At 44.4% G+C, this 14,599-nt stretch overlaps 1 protein-coding gene across 1 annotated transcript in view; it reads left to right on the top strand.

Moving 5' to 3' along the window:
* Nucleotides 1–14,599, top strand: part of TMEM255A (transmembrane protein 255A) — a 35,781-nt gene that overhangs the window by 6,914 nt on the left and 14,268 nt on the right. Inside the window, exons 4-5 of the mRNA XM_015427043.1 lie at nucleotides 5,183–5,245; nucleotides 10,282–10,371. Of these exons, the coding sequence (XP_015282529.1) occupies nucleotides 5,183–5,245; nucleotides 10,282–10,371 (153 nt within the window). The remainder of the gene's footprint in view (nucleotides 1–5,182; nucleotides 5,246–10,281; nucleotides 10,372–14,599) is intronic.

Here is a 14,599-nt window from a genome sequence, read left to right on the forward strand (position 1 = left end):
GTATTTTTCCCATATTCCACTTGCCTTATTGTTGTCTCCATCATCATATGCCAGACAAACTGATTCATCAGAATGCAGAAAGAGGGTGGGATTTTCCTCTTACAGGACTGATCCTGGCAGATTTAAGCCCCAGTCCTTTTCCATCCCAGGGCATGTTTGTTCTCATCCAACTAAAGGAAATCTGCTCTGGCTGGAGATAAATGGGCTCCTCCTAAAATGCCCTGGCTTGGAAACTTGCTGCTAAACCAGCAGCGTGGGAAATGTCAAGACAGGAATATCTCTTTTGAGTCAACAATCGTTCACACCTGCATGTAGATCACTCAGTTTACCCAATGCTTGACAGTTTTCTGTGTGACCTGTCTGCAGTGACAATTACAGTGTCTGAGTCCACTGGGAGCAAAGTAAAAATTTGCATCTACAGCAATTAACCCGTGACAGCCAAAGCATCCATGCAGCCCATCATCACTGAATTCTACAGTTGATGAGTGATGAATGTTTATGTGTCAGTCAGACCTATGCTGTCACACTGGGTAGCGCAGAATATGAAAAGTGGCCCTCAGTTGCATTACTATGTATATCTACTGCACTTGATTCCTCTGCCCTGCTTAGTGCACACTGAATCCATGTAGAGCACTGTGGTTGAGGTGACATGAGATGACAGAAATGTTCTGTCCATATTTGTCTTATCTGTGATTTCCGCAACTAAGTGTCCACGATGTGGCAAGCATCAGGTGATGTCCCAGCATGTATATGCTGCTTAGCTGCTGAACTTGTAGCACGATCACTGGGTCTTCATGCCATCTCCTTTTGTTTAAATGAAGTGGCTGAAAATACATGGTGACCTGAGATAGCTTTGTGCATGTGAGAAGATACTAATCCACTGATGGGCTGTCTTGCGTATACTTGGAATAGCTGGGTTTTCACATCTGGTGGATTCTCCATATCCCTCCTAGACGAACTGCACTCTCCTTACAACAGGGATGTGCTTTGCAGCAGATATTTCCATTCTGCTATTATCAGATCAAAATGATTTTGCTCTCATTCCTCAGGGTTGCAGAGGGAACCCCCCACCCCGAAGCATCTCTGTTCAACTCTCAGTAAAAAGGCAGGGTGATCCCAACATGTGCTCCTCAAATATTAGTGCATGCAATCCTAATCCCAGGCTTTAGCATGCAGGGCGGCACATGGTAGCTCAAATAATTTTAGATTAATTTCATCCATTACACTTTCTTAACAAGGCATGAGATTCTGGACAGTACATTCTGAGTTACAGAAAGACCTCTTTAAGATAGCACATGTTCCTTATTTTAGCATGTTTTGACTAGCTGAAGGGTCAGTTCACACTTGCAAGATTTCTCTGTTGAGTGCGTGAACTGTCTCCATTGAAGGATTGTTGTGTTTGAGGTGCCAAGAAAAGCTCAGTCTTCAGCCTGTGGCCTCTAGTGGCTTATTCATGCACGTCTGTCACCACTCAGTGGAGCGGTTTTCTAAGATGAGAACAGGCATTATGAACCAGGCTTGGAAGCAGTAATTCTCAACTGATTAGGAGACTCGGGGTGTCATATGGTTCTCTGTTTTTGATTCATTATGATCCTGGGAGGTCAGTTAGACTGAGTGAATGGTCACCTGGTGAACTTCACAGTTGAGTAGGGATTTGAACCAGAGTGTTCCTAGCCCTCCATTCTGACCATTACACCACACTGGCTCTGTGTCCACATGTGTCTGGGGAATTTTGCTTCTTTGTCATGATTATTTCTGTGTTTCAGAATCATTTAGAGAATTCATGTTCATGAACAAATGACTCCCAAAGTGAAGAACAAGGCTTAAAACAAAACGCAGTATAAAAGCAATAAATTCAGTCTACATCAAAGGGTGGAAATGAGCCAGAATTATTGTCAGGTGGCAGCAAATTCAACAGAGCACATTAACCACAGAGAGATGAGGTTATAATAATAATTGTCTGCTGTCCAGTCACAACTAACTCATGGTGACGCCAAGATTATGGGGTTTGCACAGCAAGAGATGAGCAGAGGTGGTTTGCCACTGCCTTCCTTTGCACAGCAACCCAGTCTTCCTTGGTGGCCTTGAGCCAGCTTGTCCGGCAAGGTGGGATATAAATTGAAATTGAAATAATAAATATATAGATAAATTAAAGGAGCAAGGATGCTGCTGGAGGAAGCAAGTGGCTTGCTGTCTGTCACCTTGGACAGGTAACCTCTAGGGACCTTGAGTACGCTGAAGTCCTATGCATTTTAACCGAATTGGCATATGGTTCTGGTAGATGGAAGATACAGGAGAACTATCGACATCTAAGATGTGCATGTACATCTCCGGACTACACTTTGTGACTGGCAGTTGTATGTGTGGACTTGACTGCCCTCCCATGAGAAGTATTGAATTAGAGTAAATATTGGATGCTATGCAAGTTCTATTCTGTGGTGATTCATCTTGGAAGACTCATTTGCATGTGCAAGTAATTGCTTTGATCAGCATGTTAAGAAAGGGTAGGAAAAATGAGTTAGGATAATCAGCAGTATTATCATTATACCACTTTGAATGTGCAGAGAACTCTATAGAAGCCTTCTCTGTGGTTGCTTCCATGCTAGGATTCTTTTGCGTTGATCAGTTGTTCCATTTCTACAGTCAACTGCATGCAGAATTAAAATAGCACTACATTCTGCATAAAGATCCAGAAATGCCCATCCCCATGTAGGCAAAATTCTACAATACATTTACTGGGAAATAGATTCTATTCAACAAAAGATTCCACTTCTCCTTGTGACTGTTCCTTTAAATTGTCCCTTTTGTTTTACAGCCATTTTGTTTCTATGTTTAATTAGTAACTTCCTGATAACTCATGGTGGCTGTAGGATTCCTGGATTGATCCTTAACTATTTGGTCTTGTTCCTGTGGGAGGGTGGGTGCTTTAATTACTGCTTTTCTTTTTGTAGACAAATTTCTCATTCACTTTTTGTGGATTCATAATGTCAAAAGGAGTGGGGCAGCAAACAAAACCAACCCACCCTGCAAGGTTGCACACTCACAGAGTGAGATGTTACTCAAAATGAGTTACTTTGGTAGCTGTAGCTGTCCCAGCCAAGGTACTGAATTCACACTGAAGCCTCTGGAATGCAATAACACATCAAAATATAATTAATTTGCTTTATTAAAAGAATGTACAGGAATCTACAAACACAACCAAAGAACAGTGACAATAAGCTAAATAGCTAGTCCTAGAACCTTGCAAAACACTGGTTCTCTAATCCAGAGGCTACTTAACAAGGCAGAGTCCAAGGTAGCTTCAAAGTCCAAAATCAACAGGTGCCCAGCCTTCTTAGCCCACCCCATCCAAAGTATCTACAAGCAAGGCTTTAGGTCAAGGAACAGGCACTAAGACAGCTATGGTAAAATCTCCAAATTACAGCTAAGTGTATTCAAGCTAGAATGAAGGATCTTACTTTATGCCTTGCAGCCTGCACTGGCATGATTCAGGCTAGCCAATCAGAAGTAGGCCCAATGATGTAACCCAACTGACCATTGGTGTTGCTGACCAGGTGAAATAACCAATCTGGTGAGATTGCCAATTACTGTCTGGTATTCTGCACTTACATCAGATCTGATTAACAAGCTCCCATAAATCTTTGCATTAAGTAGATGGAATCTGCAGGCCTCTTAGAGTGGCCTTGAAACATTTAGGGCTGATGATACTTCTTGCACCTGTGAACTGCCTCCCACCCACCCTTATCTCTCTCTCTCTCTCTCTCTCTCTTAGTTTGGCCTTGGTGCTCAGAGAGCAGGAATTTTCCATGTTCTGCAGGGCTTCAGCTTGAACAAGACACTATGAAGAGGTCTAGTCTCTTAATGTTGCTATTAATCCTGCTGAAAAAACTGCTGAAAATCGTGCTAAGAACTGATAATTAATTCAGGAATTCTGTGTCCACCAAAAGTAAGCAGGAAGTAACTGAATAAATAAGGAAACCAGGTCTCAAATAAATCAGCAAAGTTTAAAATGTCAGTAGCCCTAAGAACGTTCAATATTGCCTTGTAATTGCAAAAACTGCCATAAACCCAAGTCTGAAAACGTTGGGAGGACAACAAGGATAGCACTGAAACCAATCTGGTTGAGAGCAGGACTGTCTGGATTCTCTGTAAAAACCAAATGTAACATAACATTCCATTTCAACATGACCATTCCAAACCAAATGAGTAGTGTGGAAGCAACTTCATTTGCAGCCTGACCCTGTCCTCTCCTGTAACTTGTCATGGCTAGAGCAGAGCATCACAATATCTACAGCGCCATATGATGCCAGGCAAGCATCTAACTTTACCCTGCTTTCCTCCAAAAGTATGAAGAGAATCTGAACCTGTTGTGGAAGCTCTTAGCTGGCTCAGGCCTGTGTTGGCATCACTGCATGTGCCAGCTTCTTTGTGTCTTCCTTGACATTTTTTGTTTGTTTGTTGAAGCAACGTACATTGGTGCTCCTGGGTTATATAAGGGCAGGTGATAGGGCATACTTCCAACACTAGAACTGAGTTGCCTTTGTATCAGAGTACAATCCTATGCTGTGCCGTATAGAAGAAGAATCAACTACAGCTGTCATGAGAGATGCCCAGTGTCCACCAAGTACATTCATATGTATTAACAGTGGAATTCTGGAGATAATCCTGTTGTATTTTATTGCACAGTTGTGCCTATGTAAGCCGCCCTGAGCCCGCTTGCAGGGAGGGCCGGGTATAAGTGAAATAAAATAAATAATAAATAAATAAATAAAAGCCCAGGTTATAGTTAAAATTATTTGCCCTTGGCTCAGTTGGCCACTTGCTTTTGGATGCCCTGAGCTACTCAAATTAGTGTTTGTAGGATTGGTGCTAAACCTGTAATAACAACACATTCATCCACTGCCTAATTTGTAAATTATGCTGTCATAACATGTTGGCAGTAATGTCCACCAATAAAAAACCTGAAATGCTATTGCAATCCCTCGGTGATCCATTTATTAATTTTAAAAAGATCCTCTACTTGGCATTTTAGATCCTCTGCTTGGAATCAACCAGATTAAGTTGCAGTGTTGGAATAGCAGGGTTGTTGTTTTTTAATGCCTCGCTTGTAGTCTTTTCTCTGTGCTAAGCAACAAAGATGGGTCACTTGTAGCACTAAACATTGCGAACTGTTGCCTTTCAGCTTGGCTTGGGCTCATTTCTTGGAATTATTGGATCGAATTTGATTGAAAATAAAAAGCAAATGGTAAGTTGAATGGCTGCAAAGGTGTTTGTTTCGTTAATTTTCCAGAAAGCAGCTAAGGAGTTGCAGTAAGCTCCTTTGTGCCAGCCACAGAGATATGTCTCTTTCATGTTTATTCACAGCGACCTTGACTCTCTGAGTTGAAATCATGAAACCTGCTTGGTGTGCTCGTCTTCTGTATCCGTATACAAAGCAATAAGGGAAACTTTGCTCCTTCCCTGGATTTCTGATCATGTACAGAAGTATGGCAAAATTATCTTCCTCTATGAAACAGGCAACTAATAGTTGTCAGTTACGGCTTAGAAAATGGGTGCCTGTATTCAGCCTTGGTTATCTGCTATATCTGCTCGGCCACCCCTTTGCAGCATGGACTGCAACCACATAATATCATTCCCAGGTGGTTCCCTATTTCAGACATTCCTAGAACAACCTAAGAATCAGCCCAGAATCATCTCTTGGAAATATTCCTGTGGTGGCCTAGAAGCTGGTTTATGATAAGTTAGAGCGGGGGGCGTGCTCCATCGAGTACTAAGAATGTATTACCGCCATCCAACATTCCACTCATGCCCCTTCTAAAGTGACAGCATGACTTCAGCTTGACCCTTGCACATGTTTTTAAAGTTCTAGTTAAGCAGAGAACCCAGCAACTGTCTGGACAATTCAGAATACAGTAGACCTGTGGGTTGCAGACTGTGTTATGGGAACACAGTGGTTCTTTGGGGATGTGTCTTAAGGTTGCTGAGCAAGATGATTTGTGATGGTGACTTTCCTGAGAGACCACATGGGCATCTGTCATTTCCCCCCCTGCATTGATCAGCCACATGGAGAGTTGGGTGTGATTTAGGGTGTACCCTGTTGATTTTAGGTAACAGTGATGCCCAAGAGGCCTGGTCAGTTCTCTATATGAACTGGATATGTGCCACAGAAAGTGCTCTGGAATATTTTGCAATACTCATCGCAGACCAACTGGTATGGAAAAAGGCAAAATGTTTCTAGAGCATTGAGTTGTCTCTCTCACAAAGACAGCCCATCATGGTAGGATGACATTTTCTGTAGCAAAATTTCTCATGTGTCCCTGTTCCCCTGTGCCCCCTGTTCTGTCACTGCTTGTGAATTTGCAGATTTGACTGGTTTCTCCCTCACCTTTAGAATTCCCAGCAAAATCTTGAAGAATGATCTACCTTCTTGAATATTGGCTCATGTTCATCATTGGAACTGTCTTGAAGCTTTAGAAATATCACTGATGGGCTTTGCAGACATTTGCAGGATTCAAGTGCTCAGTTCTCTGCTTGTTCACTCAGAACAGTACCAGGCAGTTCAAAGGGACAATTTCAAAGGTGTGCATATTACTGAGACTTACAGTGCAACCCTAAGCAAAGTTATGCCCTTCGAAGTCCACTGAAGTCAGTGGGCTTAAAAGGGTGCAGCTTTGCTTTGGATTGCACTGTCAGTCTTTTCCTATTAGGGCAGGAGAAGGAAGGAATATGTGGGACATGGAAGTTGCTCCTCCCTGGAGATCTCATCCAGTTCCCTCCTGGGACTTGCTTTCCTTTCTGACTTGTGAGGTTTCACCAACACTTTTCACTCATCATTACTACATTACTCCATGCCTCTCTCCATAGTCATAAGGTCTAGAAGCTTGGCTTTTAGAAAACAAAAGCTTAGGTTCTTATGGTGCTAAATTCTGCAGCTGTGCTTTTTCATGACAATTGCACAATTATAGAACACGCACAATTCTTGGCACAGATAACTTGCTGTAATACAAATACACATGATGTTAACAGGACAGAATGTACACAGTGGCCACTCACTGCCCTTCCCTCTTCTTTTTGCCATTAGTCTCCTGTTTGGTTCCTCCCTTCATGCTTGCTGCCTTCCTGTCATTCACACATGATGTTAACAGGACATAATGCACACAGTGGCCACTCACTGCCTTCCCTCTTCTTCTTTTTGCCATAAGTCTCCTGTTTGGTCCCTTCCCTTCATGCTTGCTGCCTTCCTGTCATTCTCTTTCCTGTGTCATGAAGCAGCACAAGAGCCTCAGCCAATGGTGTCTCTCCGGCTAATTGTTAATGCTTCTCCCACTGTAGTATTTGCAATCTGGCCTCCTGTTCTTTATTTCAAATGTGCAATTGGGCTACAGTTCTCTTAGTCTGTATGACTGGAGCATTCATAATAGGGGCCGGGGAGAACACAGTCCAAGTTCCACATCGGGGGAAAAGAAGGCAAGGAATGTTACCAGCCCTGACAGAAGGTTTATGCCAGGGATCCCCACTGTGCCAACAGGCTTCCTGGTGTCTGTTTGTTTGTTTCCCCAAAGCAAAAAGCAGGCCTGGCTTTCCTCCACTTCACAGGAGCAGGAGGTGCTTCAGAAGAGCCTAGGAGGCATCCCCTTCGTGTCTGCAGGGAGCTCCCATTCAGAAACAGCTGCCTGTTTATAGGAAGCTAAAATTTCCAGTGAGTTGGAATGAGAGTCATTCTAATATTTGTTACCATTTTTGTCAGTTGAGGACAAGGAAATACCTTGGAACAGACAGCCAAGTGTACTGAGAAACACCTCAGGCCCTCAGACAAAGATTCCCACTGGGCCCCTCTCATTTCACCCAGATCTAACTCGGATGTCATAGAAAAGTAGATCATATGGCCTGCCCAGTTCAGTGAGCCCCCAGGGTGACCGGAGTCCCCAGAATTTTGTCCCCTTAGTTACCTCCCTTCTCAGCAGCTCTGCAGATAGCCAAGCAGTAAGTGGGCAGGTAGCAATCAGAAAGACAACTGGTAGTCTAGCAATGCAGAAGGATAACCCAGTGGCTTCAGCAGTGATTCATTTCCCTGCCCAAGAGAATGCAGCAAATCCGAGAGCTATATATCACTCAGCAGCATGGAATAGGCTTTCTGATGTCACCTGATTCCCTGGACAAAGAGGATCCTGGCCTGCAGTGACAGAATCCTAAATTGAACTGAGGGTCCGTGTCTCAATGGTAGAGCATCTGCTCGGCATGCAGAAGGTCCCAGGTTCAATCCCCAGCACCTCCTGTTAAGGATCAGGTAGCAGGTAACGTGAAAGATCTTTGCCTGAGACACTGCCAGTCTGAATAGACAATACTGACCTTGATGGACCAGTGGTTTGATTCACTATAAGGCAACTTCATGTTTATCTCTTTGTTTATTTTATTCAGTTTGTACCCCACCCTCAGGGCGGATGATCATGTGAGAGCACTCCCCATGAGCTGCCTTCAGTTGCATCCACTGTTGTGCGTGCCCTAGTGTTGCAAGAAACTGGTCCCTGATCCTCAGGGCTTCTGGTTCAAGACCAAGTGCACCTGTATAATATGTAACAATCATTATTGCTTAGATGGTAGTCTCTTCCTTGCTTTGCAAGTCCTGAATATCCTGTTCACCAATCTGGGGTCTTCCCACTTTTCAGGAAACAAACACCTGTGGATGGCACTGTTGATACTTTGCCAGACTAGCTTATCACCCCATTCCAAAACCACCACTTGCAGTTATGCAGAATTTTGGTGGCAGAAGTGAAAAACAAATCCAGAAATTAATTTAAAAATATTATTCATATCTGAAGGCCCTGAAGATGAGTCTGAAAGCTTTGTTCAACTTTGTATTTAAGTAGTGGCAGAGCACAGCAGGGTTCATGGTGTCAAAGTTTATCACTAATCTGTACACGTTATCATATATTTACATAATTTTTCTTTGGTAAGCTTTTTTTTAACCACTGAGGAATGTCTAAGGGGCAGGTGTAAGCTGCCTTCTGTACAGAATTTGCCTTTTGAAAAGAAATCTTGTACACATGCATTCATATTTCCATTCTCTCATATCAATAAAAGCTAGGTTACTAGTCCTCATGATGGTGGAAATGCTTCTAACACCCCCTCCCCCCATCCAGGCTAAGTGGTTCCTACAGTCTCCAAAAAGATTCTGGGTATGGTTTCCACGAAAGGGTCATTTTTACAGTTCTCTGTTCCTAATTGCATGCCTACAAAAACTGATACCTTCTTCTCTCCCTCCTTCCTGTGCACAAGTTTTCACTGAAGACCTAATAGGAAGCCTAATATGAATTAGAAATACTGGAAGAATGAGGAGAACGGGAGAAAGAAACATAGTTCTGTGGTGCAGCGCCTATTCAGAGCTCTGCCTTCTTGAATTACAAATCTGAACCAATAATAGGCAAAATGAATGGGATGAATATGATCATAGTCAGAACATGGACTGAACTGGATGCAGCTAAATGCCTGCTTCTAATGGTGTGTACATTCCCATTCCAGTGGGCATCTCCCCAATGCAGCTCATGTGTCGAGTGCAGAAAGTCTTAGGTTCAGTTCCCCCCACCCCATGCAACAAGCCTCAGAAAGACTCTGGAGAGCTGTTGCCAGTCACAATAATAAATCATTTTGGACTGGATGGACCAATGATCTGGTTCAATATCAGGGAGCTGTACATGTTCTGTGAGGTTTTTGTGCAGAAACATAACTTGGGGCAGCTTTTAAAAAACTAATATCAGTTTTATTATAATTGCATTCCAAAAACCAGATGCATAATAAAATTTGGAACAGGCAAATTTAGATCTATTACTAACTAAATATGAATATTTCCATAGCTTCCAGAAAGTCATCTTAAGGAGTAGGGGTTTACAAATGTCAAATATCTTAATGCATACAAATGGTTTCCAAAAAAAATCTGAAAAACCAACAAATAGATTACTCACTACACTGTTACATCAGCAATTGCTAAAGGCTGTAGTAGTCCATACAAATTTGTATTTCCACACAAATAGGCTCAACCTCAAAGTATATTTGATGCAGAATTAACAGTAGCCTAACTTCTGTATGCACAGTTATTGTTATACTGTATTACCTAAATAGTAAAACTAATTATACTTCGGGCAGCTTTGAAGAAGCAGTTGCTTTACAAAAGCTATTGAAGAGCAAACTATTGTTTTAGTAAATCTGCTTCTTCTGTAGTTGGGTGTTTCAGCTCACAGTTTATATCGAAGCAGATGATTGCATGTAGCTTTATCTTTTCCACAGCTGGTGGCATCCATAGTGTTCATCAGCTTTGGAGTCCTGGCTGCTTTCTGCTGCGCCATTGTTGATGGCGTCTTTGCTGCCAGACACATTGTAAGTATGGTCCATAATCTGCGTGCCAATCACCTTGTTCCCTCTTAACCTGTCGACAGAGCTGTGAGTGTGTGCACCATGATTCTACAAGAGTGCAGAAAAGATGCAGGTGGTGTTATTGAGTGTACAGTCCAGTTTCTTGAGCTTCTTGGTGGTTTTGGAAAGGAAAGAAGAATCAAGTTTCTCGTTTGCATGGTTCTGAAAATGTGCTTGCTTTCATGTTGGCAGTGCCTGGTGAAACCCCAGAAGCTGGACAAGTAGCAGAATAAGGCTTGATCTATTCAAGCAGCAGAATTCCAAGCTGGTAGAGTGGACTGTGCCACATCAGGCAACAAATGTGCAATGTCATTTTTAGTGTAACCCCCTTCGTAGGTTTTAACAAAAGCTACAATTACATGCGGGGCCGTGGTGGCTCAGAGGTTAAGCTGCTGAGCTGCAGACCGGAAGATCTGTAGTTCGGCAGTTCAAGACCCTAGTGCTGCGTGACGGAGTGAGCGCCTGTCTCTGGCCCCAGCTCCTGCCAACCTAGCACTTCCAAAGCAACAAATTGCTAGTAGATTAATAGGTACCGCTTCGGTGGGAAGGTAACAGCGTTCTGTGCACCTCGGCGTTCGTCATGCTGGCCAGATGACCACGGAGAAGTCTTCGGACAGTGCTGACTGTTTGGCTTAGAAACGGAGATAAGCACTGCCCCCTAGAGTTAGGTTCGACTAGCTTTCAGGCAAGGGAAACCTTTACCTTACAATTATATGCAGTAAGTTTCTACCCCATTCTGTTGTTTTCTGTGCTGCTTTGCAGTACCACCCTTTTTATTATGACATAGAGGGGCATTCAGAAATTATGGCCCCCGACCTGCACTCTGAAGTGGTACAGTCTGCTCTTCTGCCTTGTCACCTCATTGGTCTCCACATGCAGATTTCTGGCTTTGAGGCAAGACTTCTGTTTTGCATTATGCCTTGCTCCTTCCTATGTAATTAAAGTAAATTATGCATATTAGTACAAACTTGGCTTTATCTATGTGATTTGTAGAGGCTGCTGAAGTGTGGCTTTCCTGGTGTAGTATCTGGATTGTCCCCACCCCACCCCAGTTCACACAACCCTGCCCTGAAAAAGGATTGGGTAACTCCAAACTTTGCTTCGTTCCTGGCTCTGTGCTGCCTTCTATCATTGCAGATACTTGTTGCAATGGGTACTGGCGGGTTAAGGATTTCTGCTTCAGTTAGAATGGCTCAGCCTCTGGCATTGCAACATCGCTTATTGCAGGGTTCTCTTAACGGTTGCATCGGACATGTCTGTACAGAGGAGACGGCTGGAAAATTAGACGTGCACGTGGGGTGTGTAAGGCTACAATCATAAGGACATTTTCCCGGGACTAAGCGCCATTAAATAAAATGGGGCTGACTTCTGAGTAGACCTGCATAGGATTGCTCTCTTGTAGCACGATCCTAAACAGCTCTACTTAAGATCCTACTGAAGTCTACTGAATGGGGTTTGCTCCCACGATAGTGTCCTTAGGATTGCTCTGTTAGTTAGCATTTAATGGGCTGAGCATGGATCTATTTTCCCACTTCCCCTTTGTGTCCCTCTTTCCTCCAAGCAGCTCATTGGTCAATTATTCTTTAAAAACATTGTTATTTTTTTTATTATCTTCCCTCTTTTTGGGGTGCAGTGGCCCCAGAACAGTTGACAGAAGCATTAAAAAAAAATCACAGTAACCCTAGTGATAAAGGTGCATTGTCACAATAAAAGCAGAGGGATGAACGTGCAGTATCTTGTAGAAATGCACTGTTAGCTTACCTTTATCCTTGCAACAACCCTGTGAGGGAAATTAGGAAGATAGAGGCCTGCCAAAAGCCGCCCATTGAGAAGCACGGCTGAGAGAGAATTTCAACCCAAGCCTTTTCGGGCCAAGTCCCACACTGAAGGTCGAACTGGACATACACTGTTTACAGGTCTGCCCCAGCCCCGTAGCTAGGGAATTCTTTGGGAGGGGGCCTTGGGGGGGCCTGCCAGCTAATTAAATAGAAGTACAGTGCAGGTGGGAAGTTGGAGCACTTTGGGGGCAGCCCTGGAGGGAGGGGGCCCAGAAGAAACACAAGGGGGCCAGGCCCCGTGGGCCCCATGTTAGCTACGGGCCTGGTCTGCCCTATTGAGCGGACGTGCAGGAAGTTTCATGCTCGTCGTTTACTTCCCAGTCACGTGGGGACCGGATTCAAACTGGGACTGCGGCATATTGGGAGAGGACTTGGGAGGCTTTAGCCTCCCCACTACCACCACACTGTTTTCCTGACTTGAAACAGTCCCAAGGAAGCTACTGTTTGCCCTGTTGGGGAAATCAACATGTACTGGTGGGCTACACAGAAATCTTGCCAAAGGGACAAATAGACAACCTTAGGATCTCCTGGCTATTCTACACACAGTGCTATACGATGATGATGATGACGACGATCAGGGGTCATTTAGTAGAAAAAGAGGTGCAGGAGCTCATTAGCATAGCACATTAGCATAACTTACTTGCATATGCCACACCCCCTGGCATCACCAGAAGTGTGTCAGAAGGCAACACCCACCGCTTAGGCGCCTCTGGACTGTTTTAGATTGCTAGCTATTTGGGGGGGGGATGTGCAGATCTGTCGTCGCAGAGGAGGGAGAGCTTGTACCTGAATAAAAATTGGTCTTAAAGGAGCCACTAGACTGTTTTGGGCTGGAGGGCCTGGGGGGCAGCTCTGCAACTTACCTGGTTGCTTCTTACTCTGACTGAGGGCTGCTGGGAGCAGGGGGTGGGGCTTGTTGCATGTGCCCGCCCCCTGGGCTTTTTACTGCCGGAGCTCCGCTCCTGTGTGCTCCTGCAGGAAATGACCCCTGATGATGATGATGAAGATCTCCGTTTCAACTCATGAAAGTGGTACAGAGGGAAGGCTGAAAACCCCCCCTCCCCCGGTAATGCTGCTGTCCCAATCTTGATCAGGCCCCCATGCATCTGAGAGTTAACTTTTAAAAAATGATTGGGAGCTGTAAACACTCAACTCCCAGCACGGGTCTGGTTTGACCAGACCCAAGGCAGACATGGGGCAGAGCTGTAATCTGTAACCATGTAGTTGAGCTCTGAAAGGGTGCTGTTGTTACTGAAAATGCCAAAGTACACTGTAGCCATTTTGTTTAATGGAAAAGTACCCAAGTGTGGCCGGTGAGGCTGTTACTGTGGTTCGCAAGAGGTCCTTCAGCAGTGGATGATACATAATGACACAAGATCAGACCCGTAGCCCATCTGTCCAGCATGCTGTTTCACACAGCAGCCAACCTGTTGCCCAGGAGGACCAACAAACTGGACACAGAGACCATCACCTCTCCCTTACGTTGCATCCTAGCACTGGAGGTGGAGGTTCCCTTCAGTTACTGTGCCCAGTAGCCACTAATCGACCTATCCTACATGGATCTGTGTAATCCCCTTTTAAAGCCTTCTGTGCTTGTGGCCCATCACTACATCCACTGGCATCAAATTCCACAATGTGATTACTTGTTGAATGGGGAAATACTTCCTTTGGCTTAAAAAATTGTTTATATTTTTATTTGAGAGGGTTTTTTAAGCGTAAGAACCAATGTGGGTCTCAAGAGCAGCATCTGTATCGTTTTGTTAATTTGTTTTTAATTCTTTGTACATTCCAAATGTGATGTCTTTATGGTGGTTTCCCTTGGAAGCTGCCTCAGATTTTTTGAAGAAGGACCTGCATACCTGAAGGACCGCCTTTCCCCATATGTTCCCCAGAGAGCACTGCGATCGGGGACCCAGAATCGGCTGGTCCTCCCTAACATCAAGGAGGCCAGGCTTGCATCAACAAGGGCCAGGGCTTTCTCAGTGGTGGCTCCATTCTGGTGGAATGAGCTCCCGGAGGAGATCAGGGCCCCGTGGGACCTGTTACAGTTCCACAGGGCCTGTAAAACGGAACTCTTCCGCCAGGCTTTTGGAGCCGCCGCCACCACTGCCACCACCGACATCTGACAGTTCTTGGAGAGCGAGCCCAACCCATAAGTATACCCTGACCAATGCTCCCTCTAAGCTGTGGAGTCTTGTGAGCAAAACTTCTACTTTGTGAGCTGCCATCATTAAAGTTGTGAGCAGGTGATTTGGCTACTACATAAATTAGCTTGCTCTGGAGCCATCCTTCCTGAGCTAAGATAAAGATGTGTGAGCCGGAGGCTAAAAAACTGTGAGCTAGCTCACACTAAC

The sequence above is a fragment of the Gekko japonicus genome, unplaced genomic scaffold (genome assembly GCF_001447785.1).
Source record: "Gekko japonicus isolate JY-2015 unplaced genomic scaffold, Gekko_japonicus_V1.1 scaffold425, whole genome shotgun sequence".
Lineage (NCBI taxonomy): Eukaryota > Metazoa > Chordata > Lepidosauria > Squamata > Gekkonidae > Gekko > Gekko japonicus.